The sequence below is a fragment of the Trichomycterus rosablanca genome, chromosome 9, assembly GCF_030014385.1.
Source record: "Trichomycterus rosablanca isolate fTriRos1 chromosome 9, fTriRos1.hap1, whole genome shotgun sequence".
NCBI lineage: Eukaryota > Metazoa > Chordata > Actinopteri > Siluriformes > Trichomycteridae > Trichomycterus > Trichomycterus rosablanca.
The window spans coordinates 4,214,203-4,229,353 of NC_085996.1; the positions used below are offsets into that span (position 1 = coordinate 4,214,203).

The 15,151-nt window shown below is 41.4% G+C and overlaps 2 protein-coding genes across 2 annotated transcripts in view; one reads left to right on the forward strand and one right to left on the reverse strand.

Moving 5' to 3' along the window:
- On the forward strand, nt 1–4,668 carry tcte1 (t-complex-associated-testis-expressed 1). Its single transcript, XM_063001691.1, has 5 exons — nt 1–142; nt 220–436; nt 1,073–1,632; nt 2,750–3,199; nt 4,452–4,668. Exons 1-5 carry the CDS (start codon nt 140–142, stop codon nt 4,641–4,643), a joined length of 1,422 nt encoding a protein of 473 aa, XP_062857761.1. The 5' UTR covers nt 1–139; the 3' UTR covers nt 4,644–4,668.
- LOC134320472 (hepatitis A virus cellular receptor 1 homolog) overlaps nt 4,335–15,151 on the reverse strand; it is a 25,294-nt gene continuing 14,477 nt past the window's right edge. Inside the window, exons 2-11 of the mRNA XM_063001868.1 lie at nt 12,952–13,293; nt 12,404–12,481; nt 10,918–10,992; nt 10,364–10,441; nt 9,485–9,574; nt 7,177–7,266; nt 6,969–7,024; nt 6,702–6,792; nt 6,584–6,620; nt 4,335–5,764 (exon numbers count right to left, since the gene is read on the reverse strand). Of these exons, the coding sequence (XP_062857938.1) occupies nt 5,650–5,764; nt 6,584–6,620; nt 6,702–6,792; nt 6,969–7,024; nt 7,177–7,266; nt 9,485–9,574; nt 10,364–10,441; nt 10,918–10,992; nt 12,404–12,481; nt 12,952–13,293 (1,052 nt within the window). The 3' untranslated portion in view covers nt 4,335–5,649. The remainder of the gene's footprint in view (nt 5,765–6,583; nt 6,621–6,701; nt 6,793–6,968; nt 7,025–7,176; nt 7,267–9,484; nt 9,575–10,363; nt 10,442–10,917; nt 10,993–12,403; nt 12,482–12,951; nt 13,294–15,151) is intronic.

The window sequence follows — 15,151 nt, forward strand, 5'->3', positions numbered from 1 at the left end:
GGACATGGAGTTGCAGTAGTTCTGCCTCAAAATGACAACGAGACTGGACAAGAATCTAAGTGGCTTCCATGGGGAGAAATGGCCGGATTGTTTAGATGTTGTAGAGGAAGAATCGATCAAGCAGTGATTGTAGAGGAAAATGGTTAGTGGACCAGTTTAACATACTGTTTATTTTCTTTAAACAGAGAACTCTTGATGTTTCTGTTCTAACGTTTTAAGCCTGAGGAGGAGTTCATTACACAAACAAGGATGCCAGAGACGAGTATGACCAAGAGCAAGTCTTCAGCTGGCGTCTACCCTCTGATAGCCAAGCTTAACCCTGCCGCAGACCCTCGAAAGATTCGCAGAATCTTAGCGGAGGATCCAGAATGGTCCCTGGCAGTGGTGCCATCACTGACTAATCTGTGCCTCGATCCCATCGTGCAACATTTTGAAGGTAAGCTAGTTTTGTAATATGTGAGAATCATCACCATTAAAGAATGGACTATTTCATATCTCCAGTTCACTTCACTTGTACGTCTTTGTACTGTTGGAGGAAACCCACACAGACACTGGGAGAACATGCAAACTCCCCCACCTGGGGATCGAACCCAGGACCTTCTTGCTATGAGGCGACAGTGCTACCCATCAAATCCCCCATTTGTCCACAAGTGAATCATATCTGGCACAGCTGGTAGAGTGAGTGCCGAACAGTACCGTGGGTCCTGGAGATCTGGGTTTGATCCTCACCTCACCTCCGGTCACCTTCTGTGTGAAGACTTGCCCGTTCTTCCCGTATTCACATGGGTTTTCTACTAACTGCTGTAAATGTTAATAAAGGCTGTAAAAAAACACCTAGACAATCCACCTTCTGCATGCTATTGGGAGATGGAAGGAAGTTAAAGTATCCATAGTAAACCCAAAACTCATTGCAAGCAGTGATCAAAGGTGAGGATGGAAACCAGGTCCCCAGGACCCAACCTGAGGTGCCACAGTGCTGCTCTACAGAACCCATTATATAGAAATGAGTTTTATAATCCGTGTCTTGGTGGAATAAATTATTTTTTGTGGTTGTTCTTTGGTTGCTCTACAGAAAAGCCTGTTCTTGCCGAGCTCCCGGCCGCCCAGCAATCCTACGTCCTGGAAAAGCTGCCCACTTCTCTGCCCTTGAGCGTAACCGCCGACCTGATCGGTGTCGAGTGCTACTGGAAGCGCTGCTGCGAGGCCCGCTGGGGCCTGAACGACGTCTCCGACTACAACCACAGCTGGAAGCGCATGTTCTTCGAGCGTCACCTGGAGAACGTGATCGAGCTCTTCGTCCCGGACGTGACAGACACCGGGGCGGTTCTGGAGCTCGTGCCGCTGTGTCAGAACCACGTCCGGCGGCTGACGATCGCTCAGCTTCTGCCTCCCATCAGAGACTTCGAAGAGGCCGACGGCTCCGATTCGGCCAGCGACGCAGGCGCCGACGAGCCCTCCATGGATCACTTCGACTTCCAGATGCTGCTGGACAAACTGAGCAACCTGGAGGAGCTGCAGCTGGTTTATGGAGTGAAAGGATGTGGGATGAACTTTGAGTGGAACCTGTTTGAGTTCACCTCGCGGGACTGTGGGTCTCTGGCCAAGGCTCTAAAATCCTGCAAGTCCCTGAAGGTTAGAATAGAAAAACATTTCCTTCCTTATTGTTTACCTATTTATAACGCTGTGACAAATAATAATGAAATCTTATAATAATAATAATAATAATAATAATAATAATAATAATAATAATAATAATAATAATTAAATGTAATTAAAAAATAATAATAATGAAAGAAAACTACAAATAATAACAATAATTAAATGTAATAAAAAATAATTAAATCTAATAATTAATTATAATAATAAAAATAGTAATAATTAAATCTTATAATAATAATAATAATAATAATGAAATGTAATAAAATAATAATTAAAAAAAATCTACAAATAATAATAATAATGAAATGTAATAAAAAATTATTAAATCTAATAATGTATTATAATAATAAAAATTATAATAATTAAATCTTAAATAATAATTAAATGTAATAAAAAAATAATAATTAAATCTTACAATAATAATAATTAAATTTTATAATAATAATATTATTAATAATAATTAAATGTAATTAAAAAATAATAATAATTAAATTTTATAATAATAATAATTAAATGCAATTAAAAATAATAATAATTAAATCTTATAATAATAATAATAATTAAATGTAATAAAAAAATTATTAAATCTAATAATAGACGCCCGACTGGGCAGCAGCACCTGCTGGAGATTTTAACCCTGGATCCCAGCAGTAGCGAGCTAGCATAATTAACCCTTGTACCAATTTACCATTGGGATGCCCCTTCTAATATGAGTTCATGTGTTAGAGCCACAACAATTACTAACAGATGTAATAAATCAATTATAAAAAATATAAAAAGGACATGATGTGCTTCGAACTGTGCCTCTCTAGAATAAACCAGAGCACCAACATCAGCATCAGTGCCCAGTCTTACAAATGCTCTTTTGCTTTTGTGGCATAACTGAATGGGCACAGATTCCCACAGACATACTTTAAAGTGTTGTGAGAAGCCTCCTCAGAAGAGCACCTGTTGTCCTAGATGGAAATATGATAGAGTTTTTAGAATGGGACGTCCAACAAGCTCATGGTCAGGCGTCCAAATACTTTTGGCCACATAGTGTCATGAAGTTTCATCTTTTCAGATGATATTTTTTATGTTTGATTGACAGATTTTGAGAATCAATCGGAGCAAAGTGGACGACGAGAAATGCCGCGTGCTGGTCAAACACCTGCTGGATCATCCGTCTCTGCTGGAGCTCGATCTCTCCCACAACCTGATCGGGGACCGGGGAGCGAGAGCCGTCGGCAAACTCCTCAACCGCAGCCGCCTGGAGAGGCTGGACGTTAACGATAATCAGATCAGAGGAGCGGGGGCGCAGGCTTTAGCTCACGCCCTCTCCAAAAACTCTGCCCTGCTGTCCCTCAATCTCAGACTGAACCGGGTCTCAGATGAAGGGGGGCAGGCTCTCTCTCAGGCCCTGATGAACAATCGGACCCTGCTGAACCTTCATTTAGGAGCTAACGGGATGACCGAGAGGGTGGCCAGCGCACTCTCCCAGGCTTTAGTGCAGAACTCCACGCTGACCAACCTCAACCTGTCCTGCAACAGACTGGGAGAGGTAAGTTCCTCACATCAGAGCTTCACAGATCATTTACACATCAACAAATCGTTTATAGTCTGGAATTGTAATTAAATAATTCATTATTGTTGTTATTACATTTATTATTATTATTATTATTATATTTTATTATTATTTTTATTACATTTTAATATTATTATATTTTATTATTAATATTATTATTTTATTACATTTAATGATTATTATTATTGGACTTATTTGTTATTATTATAATAAATTATTAAATTTAATTATTATTTTTTATTACATTTTATTATTATTATTATTAGACTTAATTATTATTTTTTAATTACATTTAATTATTATTATTAATATTCTTCTTCTTCTTCTTCTTCTTATTATTATTATTAGATTTAATTATTATTATTATTATTGGACTTAATTGTTATTATTATAATTAATTATTAGATTTAATTATTTATCACATTTATTATATTACATTTAATTATTATAATCATTTTTTTATTTAATTGTTATTTTTATTATTATAATTAATTATTAGATTTTATTATTATTTTTTATTACATTTAATTATTATAATTATTATTATTATTTTTAGATTTAATTTAAGATTTAATTATTATTTGCCACAACAAAGTTATTTCCCAGATTCCCAAGTGGAGTGGTCAGGGTCCTTTCTGTGTGGAGTTTTGTATGTTCTCCCTGTGTCTGTGTGGATTTTCTCCTGGTGCTCCAGTTTCCTCCCACAGTCAGAATAACTGGAAATACTAAATTGCCCTCTGTGTGTGTGTGTGTGTGTGTGTTTGTCCTGTGATGGACTGGCAACCTGTACAGGTGTTTCCTACCTTTCGCCCAGTGAATTGTACCCACCGCGACCATGAACAGGATAAAGCGGTGGTAAAACATTCAGTGAATGAATGTTAACACTAAAATTTAGTAATTAGGAGGGGTGTCCACATACTTTTGGCTTTATAGTGTACATACTTGGATACGTTTGACTTTTATATGGTTCAGTAATGCCTGGCATCCAGTCATATATATACCACATGCTTCAGTGTGGTTCCCCCATAGGTAGAAGTCCAGGGGTGTTAAATCAGGAGAACGTGGGGGGGTCATCTTTTTAAGTGTGTATACTTAAAAGAAGCATAATAAGAGGGGTGTGTAGACTTTTTATTCCCACTATAGACACACATATATAACACACACATATATATAACACAGATATATAATAATAATAATAAAAGTGCTGTTGTGTTGTCCCGGTGTGCAGGATGGAGGGAAGCTCCTGGAGGAGGCCACGTCTCACAACAGCAGCCTGCTCGAATGTGACATTCACCTCACCGAAATGAGCGTGGAGAGCGAGTACCACATCAGCCAGGTACTGCGCACCAACCAGGCCAGAGCCCAGCGCAGACACGCCCAGGACACGCCCACCAGCAGCAGTGTCAGACAGGGCATTTAATAAAATATCACACCGGGAAAGATCACTTTTAATATAGTTATATTATTATGATTATTATGTTTATAATGTACACGTACAGATTCAGATAAAGCAGGAAACAGCCCAGCTTGCTCTGTGTCGTGGAAAAATGCTATGCAGTTCCAATTCATCCCAATTTTGGATCGAGGAACATCAGAGAGGCTTGTTTTGGTCACAAAAAATACTCATCTAAACAGTGTTTCAGTAATGTTCCTTATTCTTATCAAGTGGGCACATGCATGTGTGTCATACACCAAGAGAACAGTACAGGCCTGAATTTTTGACCCGCACAGAAACAGGGTACAAATAAAACATTTTATTTTTACATTTTCTCCTTTATTTCTCCCAGTTTAGTCATATCCAGTCCCTCTTCCACTGCTGGAGACCCCTATGGTGTACGAGGAGGGTATATTCTCCTGACACGCCCTCCCTCCGACCCCTTCTTATCCCCGCGTACTTTGGTGGATCGGCGCAAGGAGAGTCACGCGCTGATCTCCACGTCCCTCTACTTCTGTACAGGCGCCTCGGGCTACAAACCAGGGTCCTTGCACAGCATCGAAGACCCCGCCCACTTTTTAGTCCCGACTTTTCCCACCCAGCATGCTAGCGGCATACTGATTTTGTCTGCTGTAGGTGTGCACTAGGGGGCGCCCAGCCGACCGGTAGCAGACCTGAGACAGGGGTCTGTTTTGCATTCCTCTGGCCTCATGCCAGAACAGGAAAGGACCTTCCCTAAACTGGTGCTGCATATAAAAGTTGGAAGCATGTCATGTCCTTTACACAGTATAACTGATTTATTACACGTGTTAGTAACTGCTGTGGCTGAAACACATAAATTCAGTAATTAGAAGGGACTTTTGTCTACTTTTGATACTTTTGTCCATATAGTGAAGTCAACAAGCGTTTATGCTGTAAATATTTGGACTTTAGGTACAGAAGAAGGTTTTTTGGTTTCACTACGGCGACACAGTGACCGGTCAGTAAATTCTCACGCCTGCAGCTCGTCCTCGGTCCCGCCGTTACCGCCGTGTGTGTTTTCCATCGTCAGCGCTACGCTGCTGTCCATGTTACTGTAACTGATGAACGGAGCAGAATTCTTGTTTCTGTGGGACAGAATAATAAACACACATTTTTATTATTTACCTCAATAAAATCATTTATTCACTGTGTGTTTTACCACCGCTTTGTTCTGGTCAGGGTCGCGGTGGGACAGGACACACACACACTTCAATTTCTAGTAACTCCAATCTGCCTGACTGCTCGTCAGGACCCCCACAGAGCAGGTATTATTTGGGTGGTGGATCATTCTCAGCACTGCAGTGACACTGACATGGTGTATGAGTGGATCAGACACTGTGTCCACTCACTGTCCACTCTATTAGACACTCCTACCTAGTCGGTCCACCTTGTAGATGTAAAGTCAGAGACGATCGCTCATCTATTGCTGCTGTTTGAGTCGGTCATCTTCTAGACCTTCATCAGTGGTCACAGGATGCTGCCCACGGGGCGCTGTTGGCTGGATATTTTTGGTTGGTGGACTATTCTCAGTCCAGCAGTGACAGTGAGGTGTTTAAAAACTCCAGCAGCGCTGCTGTGTCTGATCCACTCATACCAGCACAACACACACTAACACACCAGCACCATGTCAGTGTCACTGCAGTGCTGAGAATGATCCACCACCTAAATAATACCTGCTCTGTGGTGGTCCTGTGGGGGTCCTGACCATTGAAGAACAGCATGAAAGGGGCTAACAAAGCATGCAGAGAAACAGATGGACTACAGTCAGTAATTGTAGAACTACAAAATGCTTCTATATGGTAAGTGGCGCTGATAACATGGACAGTGAGTGTAGAAACAAGGAGGTGGTTTTAATGTTATGGCTGATTGGTGTATATCTGATTTCTTTTATCAGTGTTACTCACATTTGTAACTTCGTCCTGAACCTCTGTCTTTGTTTCCCTAATGAGAGAAGATTTATTCACATTTAATTCTCAGTTAAACACGCGAGCTCAACACTACTAGGAATTATAATGTACTTACACGTCAGATAAACCGCAATTATTACCAAAACCAACACCACCAACACTGAGCCCAAAATCACAAGAAGCATCAAATCATGTCTTCTATCCACCTTAACGAGAATCACACAGGGATCAGTATAGCGTACTGAATCACACACTGCTCTCCGTTATTCACCGTCTCTGTGCAGTGCCTCGACCGGCCAGCAGAGGCCGCCATTACAGCGGTGATTTAGTGATTAATAAAAACTAAATTCTAACCAAATGATTTGACACCAAATTTACTTACAGTTCTCTTGTGCTCTGATACAGATTCAGTGGAGCAGTATTCTGTGTTCACCAAAGCTAAAAATAAAATAAAAAACAATGCATTTATGTGTCATTTCTGGCTTAGGACAGTACACAGCTAGTTAAATTAGTTGAGAGTTTGGAGTGTAAAGAGATAATAATTGAGGTCTGCTCTTAAAACCAAATTTGTATTATATTTTATTATTTACCCTGAGTGGTTCCAGAATCCCACAGGCGTGTGGTTTCAGTCTCAGCGCTTTTCGATAATGAAGGACTCTGTTGTGTTGTTGGTTCAGGTTCTGTTTATAAAAGAAGAGATCTGTTAAAGAGGAACCGTCATTTTAATAAAGCAATAAGCCACGAGAGACCGTGCGTTACTGTGATTTTAGCATGGGGAATGACTTCTTTCCCGTGCTAAAATCATAACAGTAATGCACGGTCTCGAGTGGCTTATTGCTTTTATAAAACGGCGGTCAACGTAAAATATAATAAATACAACGATGTTCAATTCATAAATGTATTTATTGTGTATAAACTTTCAATAAAGCATTCTTCCGCGACGCAAGGTAGTTCGATTAACAGTGTTGCTAGGCAACATGAGGGCGAAAATAACATTAACTTTTTCTTTTCAGTGGCGTATTAATATGGAATGATGTGAGGTGGTCCTAGGTGTGCGTTTATCTGGGATTTTACAACGGCTTCGAACGCGGCTCAGCCAATCAGATTTTAGGACCGGAACTATCCGTTTTATAATAGACATTTAGGTACGATGGCAGACTCTGTGCTGCTGGGGAGCAGCGACGCCTCTTCCTGTGGTGTTAAAATAGCTGCTGCAAAAAAGTGTTGGAATGATGATGAATGATGATGAAACATTACAGTTCTCTTGTGCTGTAATACAGATTCAGTGGGGTAGTATTCTGTGTTCACAAAGCTAAAAATAAAATAAAAACAATGCATTTATTTGACATTTCTGCTTTAATCTTCAGTACGCTGCTAGTTAAACTAGTTTAAAGTTTGGAGTACAACTGTATTAAATATGAGGTCTGATTCAAAACCAAGCAGCAGGTTACAGGAAAGTGTTTTTTCATTCATTCATTTTGTGTTTTACCACCGCTTAATTCTGGTCAGGGTCGCGGTGGAGCTGGTTTCATGCCTGTATGTTGACGCCCAACCGACTGATAGCACTGCTGAGGATCTGAGCCCTGAGTAACAACATATATTAATGTAGTGGAGCTCAGGAGAGTCACGCACTGATCTCCGTTATCCCCCGTCTCAGTGCAGCACCATCGTCAGCTGTCGTAACTGCAGCAGTTATGATGAATCCCGTCCGAGCTAAGATGCCGGCTGTGTGCTAGCTCGTTTTACAGATTTAATTTGTGATTTCACTGCACAAACGGCTACACAAATCAGCCAATCCAGACAGAACTCACTCACCGTTACCAAGGACGGATTAAGGATAGTCTGGGCCCCTGGGCAAAGAGTCAAAAAAAGTCAAAAAAAGTCTAAGTGCTATGTAGACATTTGGAAAGGTTGACTGTAAATTCAAATTGATGATGGTTTTGAGCATTTTACTAGGACATTTTTCTTTTTCTGTTATGAATGATTTGTATTGTATCAATTCATCTGCCAGGCTCATGTTCAGATCTGAAGGATATGCTGCAGCGAGTGAGTTAGCCTTTAAAGTGAGCTCACTGTTGGACATATTGTCAGGCATGAAAAGAACATCAAATAGCTCAGTTAAGTGTGTGTATGCATTCAAACTGCTTGAAATTGCTTGTCTTAAATTTAAATAATTGCAAAATTGCAAAATTAATTTGTGTCTCTGCGCTTAAGAGAAATTGAACATAATAATTTTGAAACAATATAAATTCAGAAACATTAAGTAAGGGCCTGAATCGCATATTTGCAACAAAACGTCTGTTATGAAATCTGGTAGCTTGCCTGGCAATTTGTAGGTCCCTAGAAAGTCAAGGAGCCATGGTAAACGACTTCTATGGAAGTCAAGGGCCCCATAGCAGGGGCCCTCGTGATCAAGGGCCCTCTAATGGTATGCCCTGCTCTTCTCTAGGGCCCCCTGGTAGGGGCTCTCATAACCAGGGCCCTCTAAAAATATGCCCCCCTCTTTCCTAGGACCCCTAATAGCCAGAAGTCGAAGTCAGAGCAGTGCCACAACGCCTCATCCATTTTCATAAGGGGCCCAAAAGCATGGCTAGGGCCCCCAAAAGCATGGCTAGGGCCCAAAAGCATGGCTAGGGGCCCCAAAAGCATGGCTAGGGCCCCCAAGAGGCCCTGGGGTCAAAGTCCCTAATAGTCAGAGGATCCTTAAAATGGAGGGCCCTCGGAAATAAAAATATATTGTATCATAAATGTTGATAGGCATCGCAAAATGTTTCGGGCCAGGGCCCCCCTGGGGCCCCCTGACCTCAAGGGCCCCTGGGCGCTGGCCCCACTGGCCCGGTCAGTAATCCAGCCATGACCGTTATGGGTTTTTAATCAAACCTTGCTTTTTTTATTTACCCTGAGTGGTTCCAGAATCCCACAGGCGTGTGGTTTCAGTCTCAGCGCTCGTCGATAATGAAGGACTCTGTTGTGTTGTTGGTTCAGGTTCTGTTTATAAAAGAAGAGATCTGTTAAAGAGGAACCGTCACACGCTAAAATCTTACAGCTATTAAATACAAACCCACAAAATACATGTTCCACAAATAAACATCAAAGATTCTAATGTTCTCTTTTTGGGGTCTGATCCTCTTTTTGGGGTCTGATGTTCTGTTTGGGGTCTGATACTCTTCTTGGGGCCTGATGCCCTTCTTTTTTGGGTCTGATCCTCCTTTGTGGGGTCTGCTCCTCTTTTTCAGTTCTGATTTCCTTCTTTTTGGGGGTCTGTTTCTTTTTTTAGGGTCTGGTGTCCGTCATATCGGAGTCTGATTCTCTTTTTGGGGTCTGATGTTCTCCTTTTTGGGGTCTGATTCTCTCTTTGGGGTCTGATGTTCTTTTTTTTGTGTCTGATGTCCTTCTGTTTGGGGTTTGATGCCCTCCTTTTCCGATGCCCTCCTTTTCTGGGGTCTGATCCTTTTTTTGGAGTCTGATGTCCCTTTTTGGGAGGTTATGGAAGTGGCCACCCTAAGTCTGCAGATGTACAGTACCTAGCTCTCATGTAACCTATTAAAGCATCTGTTAATAACATGTTATTTATCTACTGCTCAGTTAGGATGAGTTTAACCACACTGCTCACTCTTCTGATTGGTTCACTCGTCTCCCGCTATGTTTTGTTTAGATAAGTTTGTAAACACTGTCAGCCGTTCTATTAGAAACTCCCAGTACTGCAGGCATTCATGTCTGAACGAGGAAACAGACATTTCATACAAATACACCTCAGTCAGGTGTGATGGTGATTACCGGGTGTCGGTCGGACGGTGGCAGACTCTGTGCTGCTGGGAAACGGCGACGCCTCTTCCTGTGGTGTTAAAATATCTGCTGAAAGAAAGTGTTGGAATGATGATGAATGATGATGAAACCACAAAGTGCTTCATCAGATCATTACGTCTGAACTTCATCCATAACCTCACAATGTTCAAATTAAAACTACATGGACAAAAGTATTGGGACACCATTTCTAATGATTAAACTCATGTTTAGGACAGCAGTCGCTAACAGGTGTAATAAATTAATTATATAAGCGAAATACTATGCTTCCAACGGTTTAGGGAAGGCCCCTTTCCTGTTCCAGTAGGATCTATAAAGACGTGAACAAGACAAAAAACTCCAGTGTTTCCACGGACTGACTTTAAAGAGAAGCCTGTCAGAAGAGCGGCCGTTGTTCTAGCTAAAATGATCACACAGAGGTCAGTCTGACAAGCTCATGGTCAGGCGTCCATATACTTTTGTCCATACAGTGTATTAAATAATTAGCTTTACTCTTATGGATCAATAATTAATACAGTTCTTCTAACCTGTGAGCTCGGTGCTCATACGCTGGGAGGTGCTGGGCAGCGATGTTGTATCTTCTGGTGTGGTAACAGCAGCAGCTTTTAAAATGTGAACACAAGTCAACGCTGGTGAGATCGATCAGGTTTAAATCAAAGCTGTAGCCATAAATTGAACATTTGGGAGGGGAGGCAAATCTACTGGGGGCAGGGGTGCTATTCCAAAATATTCATGCCATACCAACAACTAATGGGAACACTGATGGATCATTTCTATATCAGTATACTTATATTTTATCCAAAGCGACTTACAGTACTGACAGGGTACTGTCCAAGCAAAGCAACAGTGGCAACCTGGCAGTGGTGGGGCTTGAACCAGTGACCTTTTGATTACTAGTTCAGTACCCTAACCACTAGGCTACACCTGCTCTTGTATATCTTCTCAGTGGGATCACAAATATATTATGATTAGGGTCTTGGTTTAAACATTAATAATGAATAGATCTGAAACTAATGTACAGCAGTACCTCGTAACTCAACGTCCCCTAAACTCAAAATCTTTGAAACTCGACGCCCTTTGTCGAGAAATTTGTACCCTTAAACTCAACGTTTCCCTCAAACTCTGGAATAACTCTGAAAGCTCCACATGTATCTGTGTTCAGCTGTTTCACTTTTAAACTTGTGTTACAGCTCGAGGTTCTGAGAAATTGTAAGAATCAGCTTCTCCCAGAGAGAGTCTAAAACGCTTATGGTTAAAAACAAATGTAATTGAATGTATTAAAAAAACAACAAAGAAACGCTAAACCTCTCTTAATTATTATGCTCATAAGTTCTCTCCACTAATTAAGGAGCATTAGGAAACAATAACAAAGTAAAGCTAAAGTGCAGCTTTTATTGTATTTTTATTGATGTTTAACTGTTTGTAATTGTATTTCAGTGTTTTAATTATATTTGTGTTATTTTCAGTGTATTTATTTTACACAAATCTAAAATATATGCAGTTCCACTGGACCATGGACGCATTAACAGGTTTCCCAAACATCCTTATAGGAACAAATACCTTGAAACTCAACGTCTTTAAAACTCGACGACACTCCCAGTTTCAAGGTACCGCTGTACAGTATAATATACGTGTATACTGTATAGCTGCAAAGGTCAAAGTTTGACAGTGGTAGCGTAGTAGGTAGAGCTTTGGGCTATGAGTCGAAAGGTTGAGAGTTTGAATCCCAGCTCTGCCATGTTTGTCACTGTTGGGTCCTTGAGCAAGGCCTGTGCGATGGCTGACCCTGCGCTCTGACCCCGTATTAACATGCAGGGATACATGCAATAAGAATTTCACTGTACTGTACACACATGTATCTGTATATATGAGAAATAAATTAATTTTATTATATTCTATAGTTAAAAAGAACGTCAGGAACGTTGTTTATATACTTTGATTTAATTTGAATCATTCTGTCATTATAAAAAAAGAAATAAACACACAAGTTATGTACAGTGATGTTCTGGGTACCTGTTGTTAGCTCGGCGGTGGTTTGCTCGGTGGTGCTGGGCGTCAGCGTTGTTTGTTTTTGTGTCGTTAAAACCGGCGCTGCAAGACAGTTTATTGCACAATCGTTCACTTTTTTACATGCATTTTTCTCCGACTGAGGACAGCGAACTGACTCACGCCCTCCAACACCTTTTGTGTGCATCTGTGCATCTTTTTACCGGTGCATCTTTCATATGCGGATCAGCTTTGTGTACGAAGAGCCAGCACCCTGATAAGCCGAAGAGCCACACCCTGATAAGCACCATTTCTCTACTGTGCAGTGCTATAATCAGCCAGCAGAGGTCGTAATTGCATCAGTTATGAGGTCTCGTCCGGCTCCCACCCTGTACGAACAACAAGCCAGTCGTTGTTCATGTAGCCGCCCAGCCAAGCCAGATGGCAGAGCTGAGATTCAAACTGTCGAATTTGAAATCCCAGCTCTGGTGTGCTAGCGTGTTTTAGCGCTGCGCCACGTGAGCGGCTCGTTCACATATGAAGTTGGAAGCCAGTGTGTGTAAATATTTCTGTACCTTCTCTGACGACCAGTCGGATCGTGTATTTCTCATCGTTGAACCACCCGGGCACGTGCACCCGGCAGCCGTACGTCCCGCTGTCGCTCTGTCTGGCGTTGAGGATGGTCAGGGACACGTCCCCTCTCTGTAGCCGTCCCTGCAGCTGGTACCGGACGCTACGCCGCATCACCACTTTGTCACCATCGGTGGAAAGGATTTCATCACCGCAGCCTTGCATCGGGATGCTTCCTCTCATCCAGCAGATCTCACACACGCCGTGATAATGTGAGTCGTAGCGGCATGGCAGGGTGACGTCCTGACCCTCGAAGCCCAGTACATCAGGGTTACTGCAGGAACATCCTACAGAGGTCAGAGAATAGAAATTAAAGTCAGAATTACTGGCAATAAATCTGTAAAAAAAAAAATCTTTAATTTTAACTTCAATTTAATTGAACGTGTTTTAAACAAATAAAAACTTGGTAAAATATTGATTTATTTATTTGTAAATTTTTCAGGTTTCCAGACACTTGCGCTTCTCCTACAGGAATTTATTTTGGTGCAGGTGGCAACATACATATAAGTTAAATAGTAAAAGGTACACTATATCTAAACGTATAATAAACAATGTAGCAGCAGCATGAACAGTACAACATCAGGCAAAGTGTGCACTGACGGTACACTGACTGAGCAAATAAGAAAAAAAATAGAAAAGGTATCTTATATATATATATATATATATATATATATATATATATATATATATATATATATATATATATATATATATACATAAAATAAACAATATAGTAGTGATAAAAATTGTGCAATAGAGATTATTTACACATAAGGTGCATATGTGCATTAACTGTATAAAAATATGAAAAATGCGGGAAGCTCGTTTAAAACCCATGAGCATTTATTAAAACGAAGGGACGTGGGAGTAGTCCTTGTTTAGTAAGCTGATTGCCTGGGGAAAGAAGCTGTGGAGGTGGCGGTTTGTACGAGTCTTTAATGCTCTCACTCTCTGTCTCCGCTGAGATGAGAACCTCTGAAAAAATGAGTGACCGGGGTGAGAAGAGTCTGCCATAAGCTTCCTTGCCCTCTTTTTCATCCTAGAGGAGTATAGATCTTCTAGGGTGGGAAGACGACAGCCGATGATTTTCTCTGCACATCTCACTGTACGCTGTAGCTTACGTTTGGTGTGCAGAGACGCCGAGCCGAACCAGACGGTGATAGAAGCTGTGATGACGGACTCGATTATCGCAGTGTAGAATTGAACCAGCAGAGCTTGAGGCAGTCTAAGTTTCTTAAGCTGTCTCAGGAAGTACAAGCGCTGCTAGGCCTTCTTCATAACTGCTGTGCCATGCCTGTCCCATTTAAGATCCTGTTGGATGGTCGTGCCCAGGAATTTACAGGACTCGGCTCTGCTGACTGTGGAGCCGTGTATGACCAGTGGAGGCAGTGGAGAAGGTTTTTTCCTAAAGTCGATGATCATCTCCACCGTTTTTTGTGTGTTTAGCTCCAGGTTGTATTTACCACACCATGACACCAGCTGTGTTAGTTCCTCCCGGTATGTGGACTCGTCGTTGTTTGAAATGAGTCCGATCAGGGTAGTGTCATCTGCAAATTTAATGAGCTTAACTGAGTTGCTGTTAGATCTGCAGTCATTGGTGTAGAGGGAGTAAAGCAGGGGCGAGAGCACGCATCCCTGTGGAGCGCCAGTGCTGAGGCAAAGAGGATCCGAAATGTGGTCGCCCACCTTTACATGCTGTTTCCTGTTAGACAGGAAGTTGTGGATCCAGTAGCAAATAGATGGGGGGACATTGAGCTGCCACAGTTTTTGAAGCAGAAGGTCAGGAATGATATTGTTAAAAGCAGAACTAAAGTCTACAAACAGCACACGAGCATACGTAGAAGGGTTGTCCAGGTGTTGCAGGATGAAAGAGAGAGCCAAATTAATGGCATCATCTACAGACCTGTTGGCTCGATATGCAAACTGGAGAGGATCCTGAAGGTCATGAGTCATAACTTTAAGTTGTTGAAGTACCAGTCTCTCAAAACACTTCATCACTACAGATGTTAGGGCCAATGGTCTGTAGTCGTTCAGGCAGGAGATCTTCTGCTTTTTTGGAACTGGAAAGATGACAGAGGTTTTGAAGCATGCAGGAACAGCAGACATGTTCAGGGACTGATTGAAAAGATCAGTGAGGATGGGAGA

Bases quoted from the DNA above. Each gene is read 5' to 3' on its own strand.
- tcte1 (XM_063001691.1), top strand. The intron at 1,633-2,749 runs GTTAGAATAGAA...TTTGATTGACAG, and splicing joins AATCCTGCAAGTCCCTGAAG to ATTTTGAGAATCAATCGGAG. The intron at 3,200-4,451 runs GTAAGTTCCTCA...CCCGGTGTGCAG, and splicing joins CCTGCAACAGACTGGGAGAG to GATGGAGGGAAGCTCCTGGA.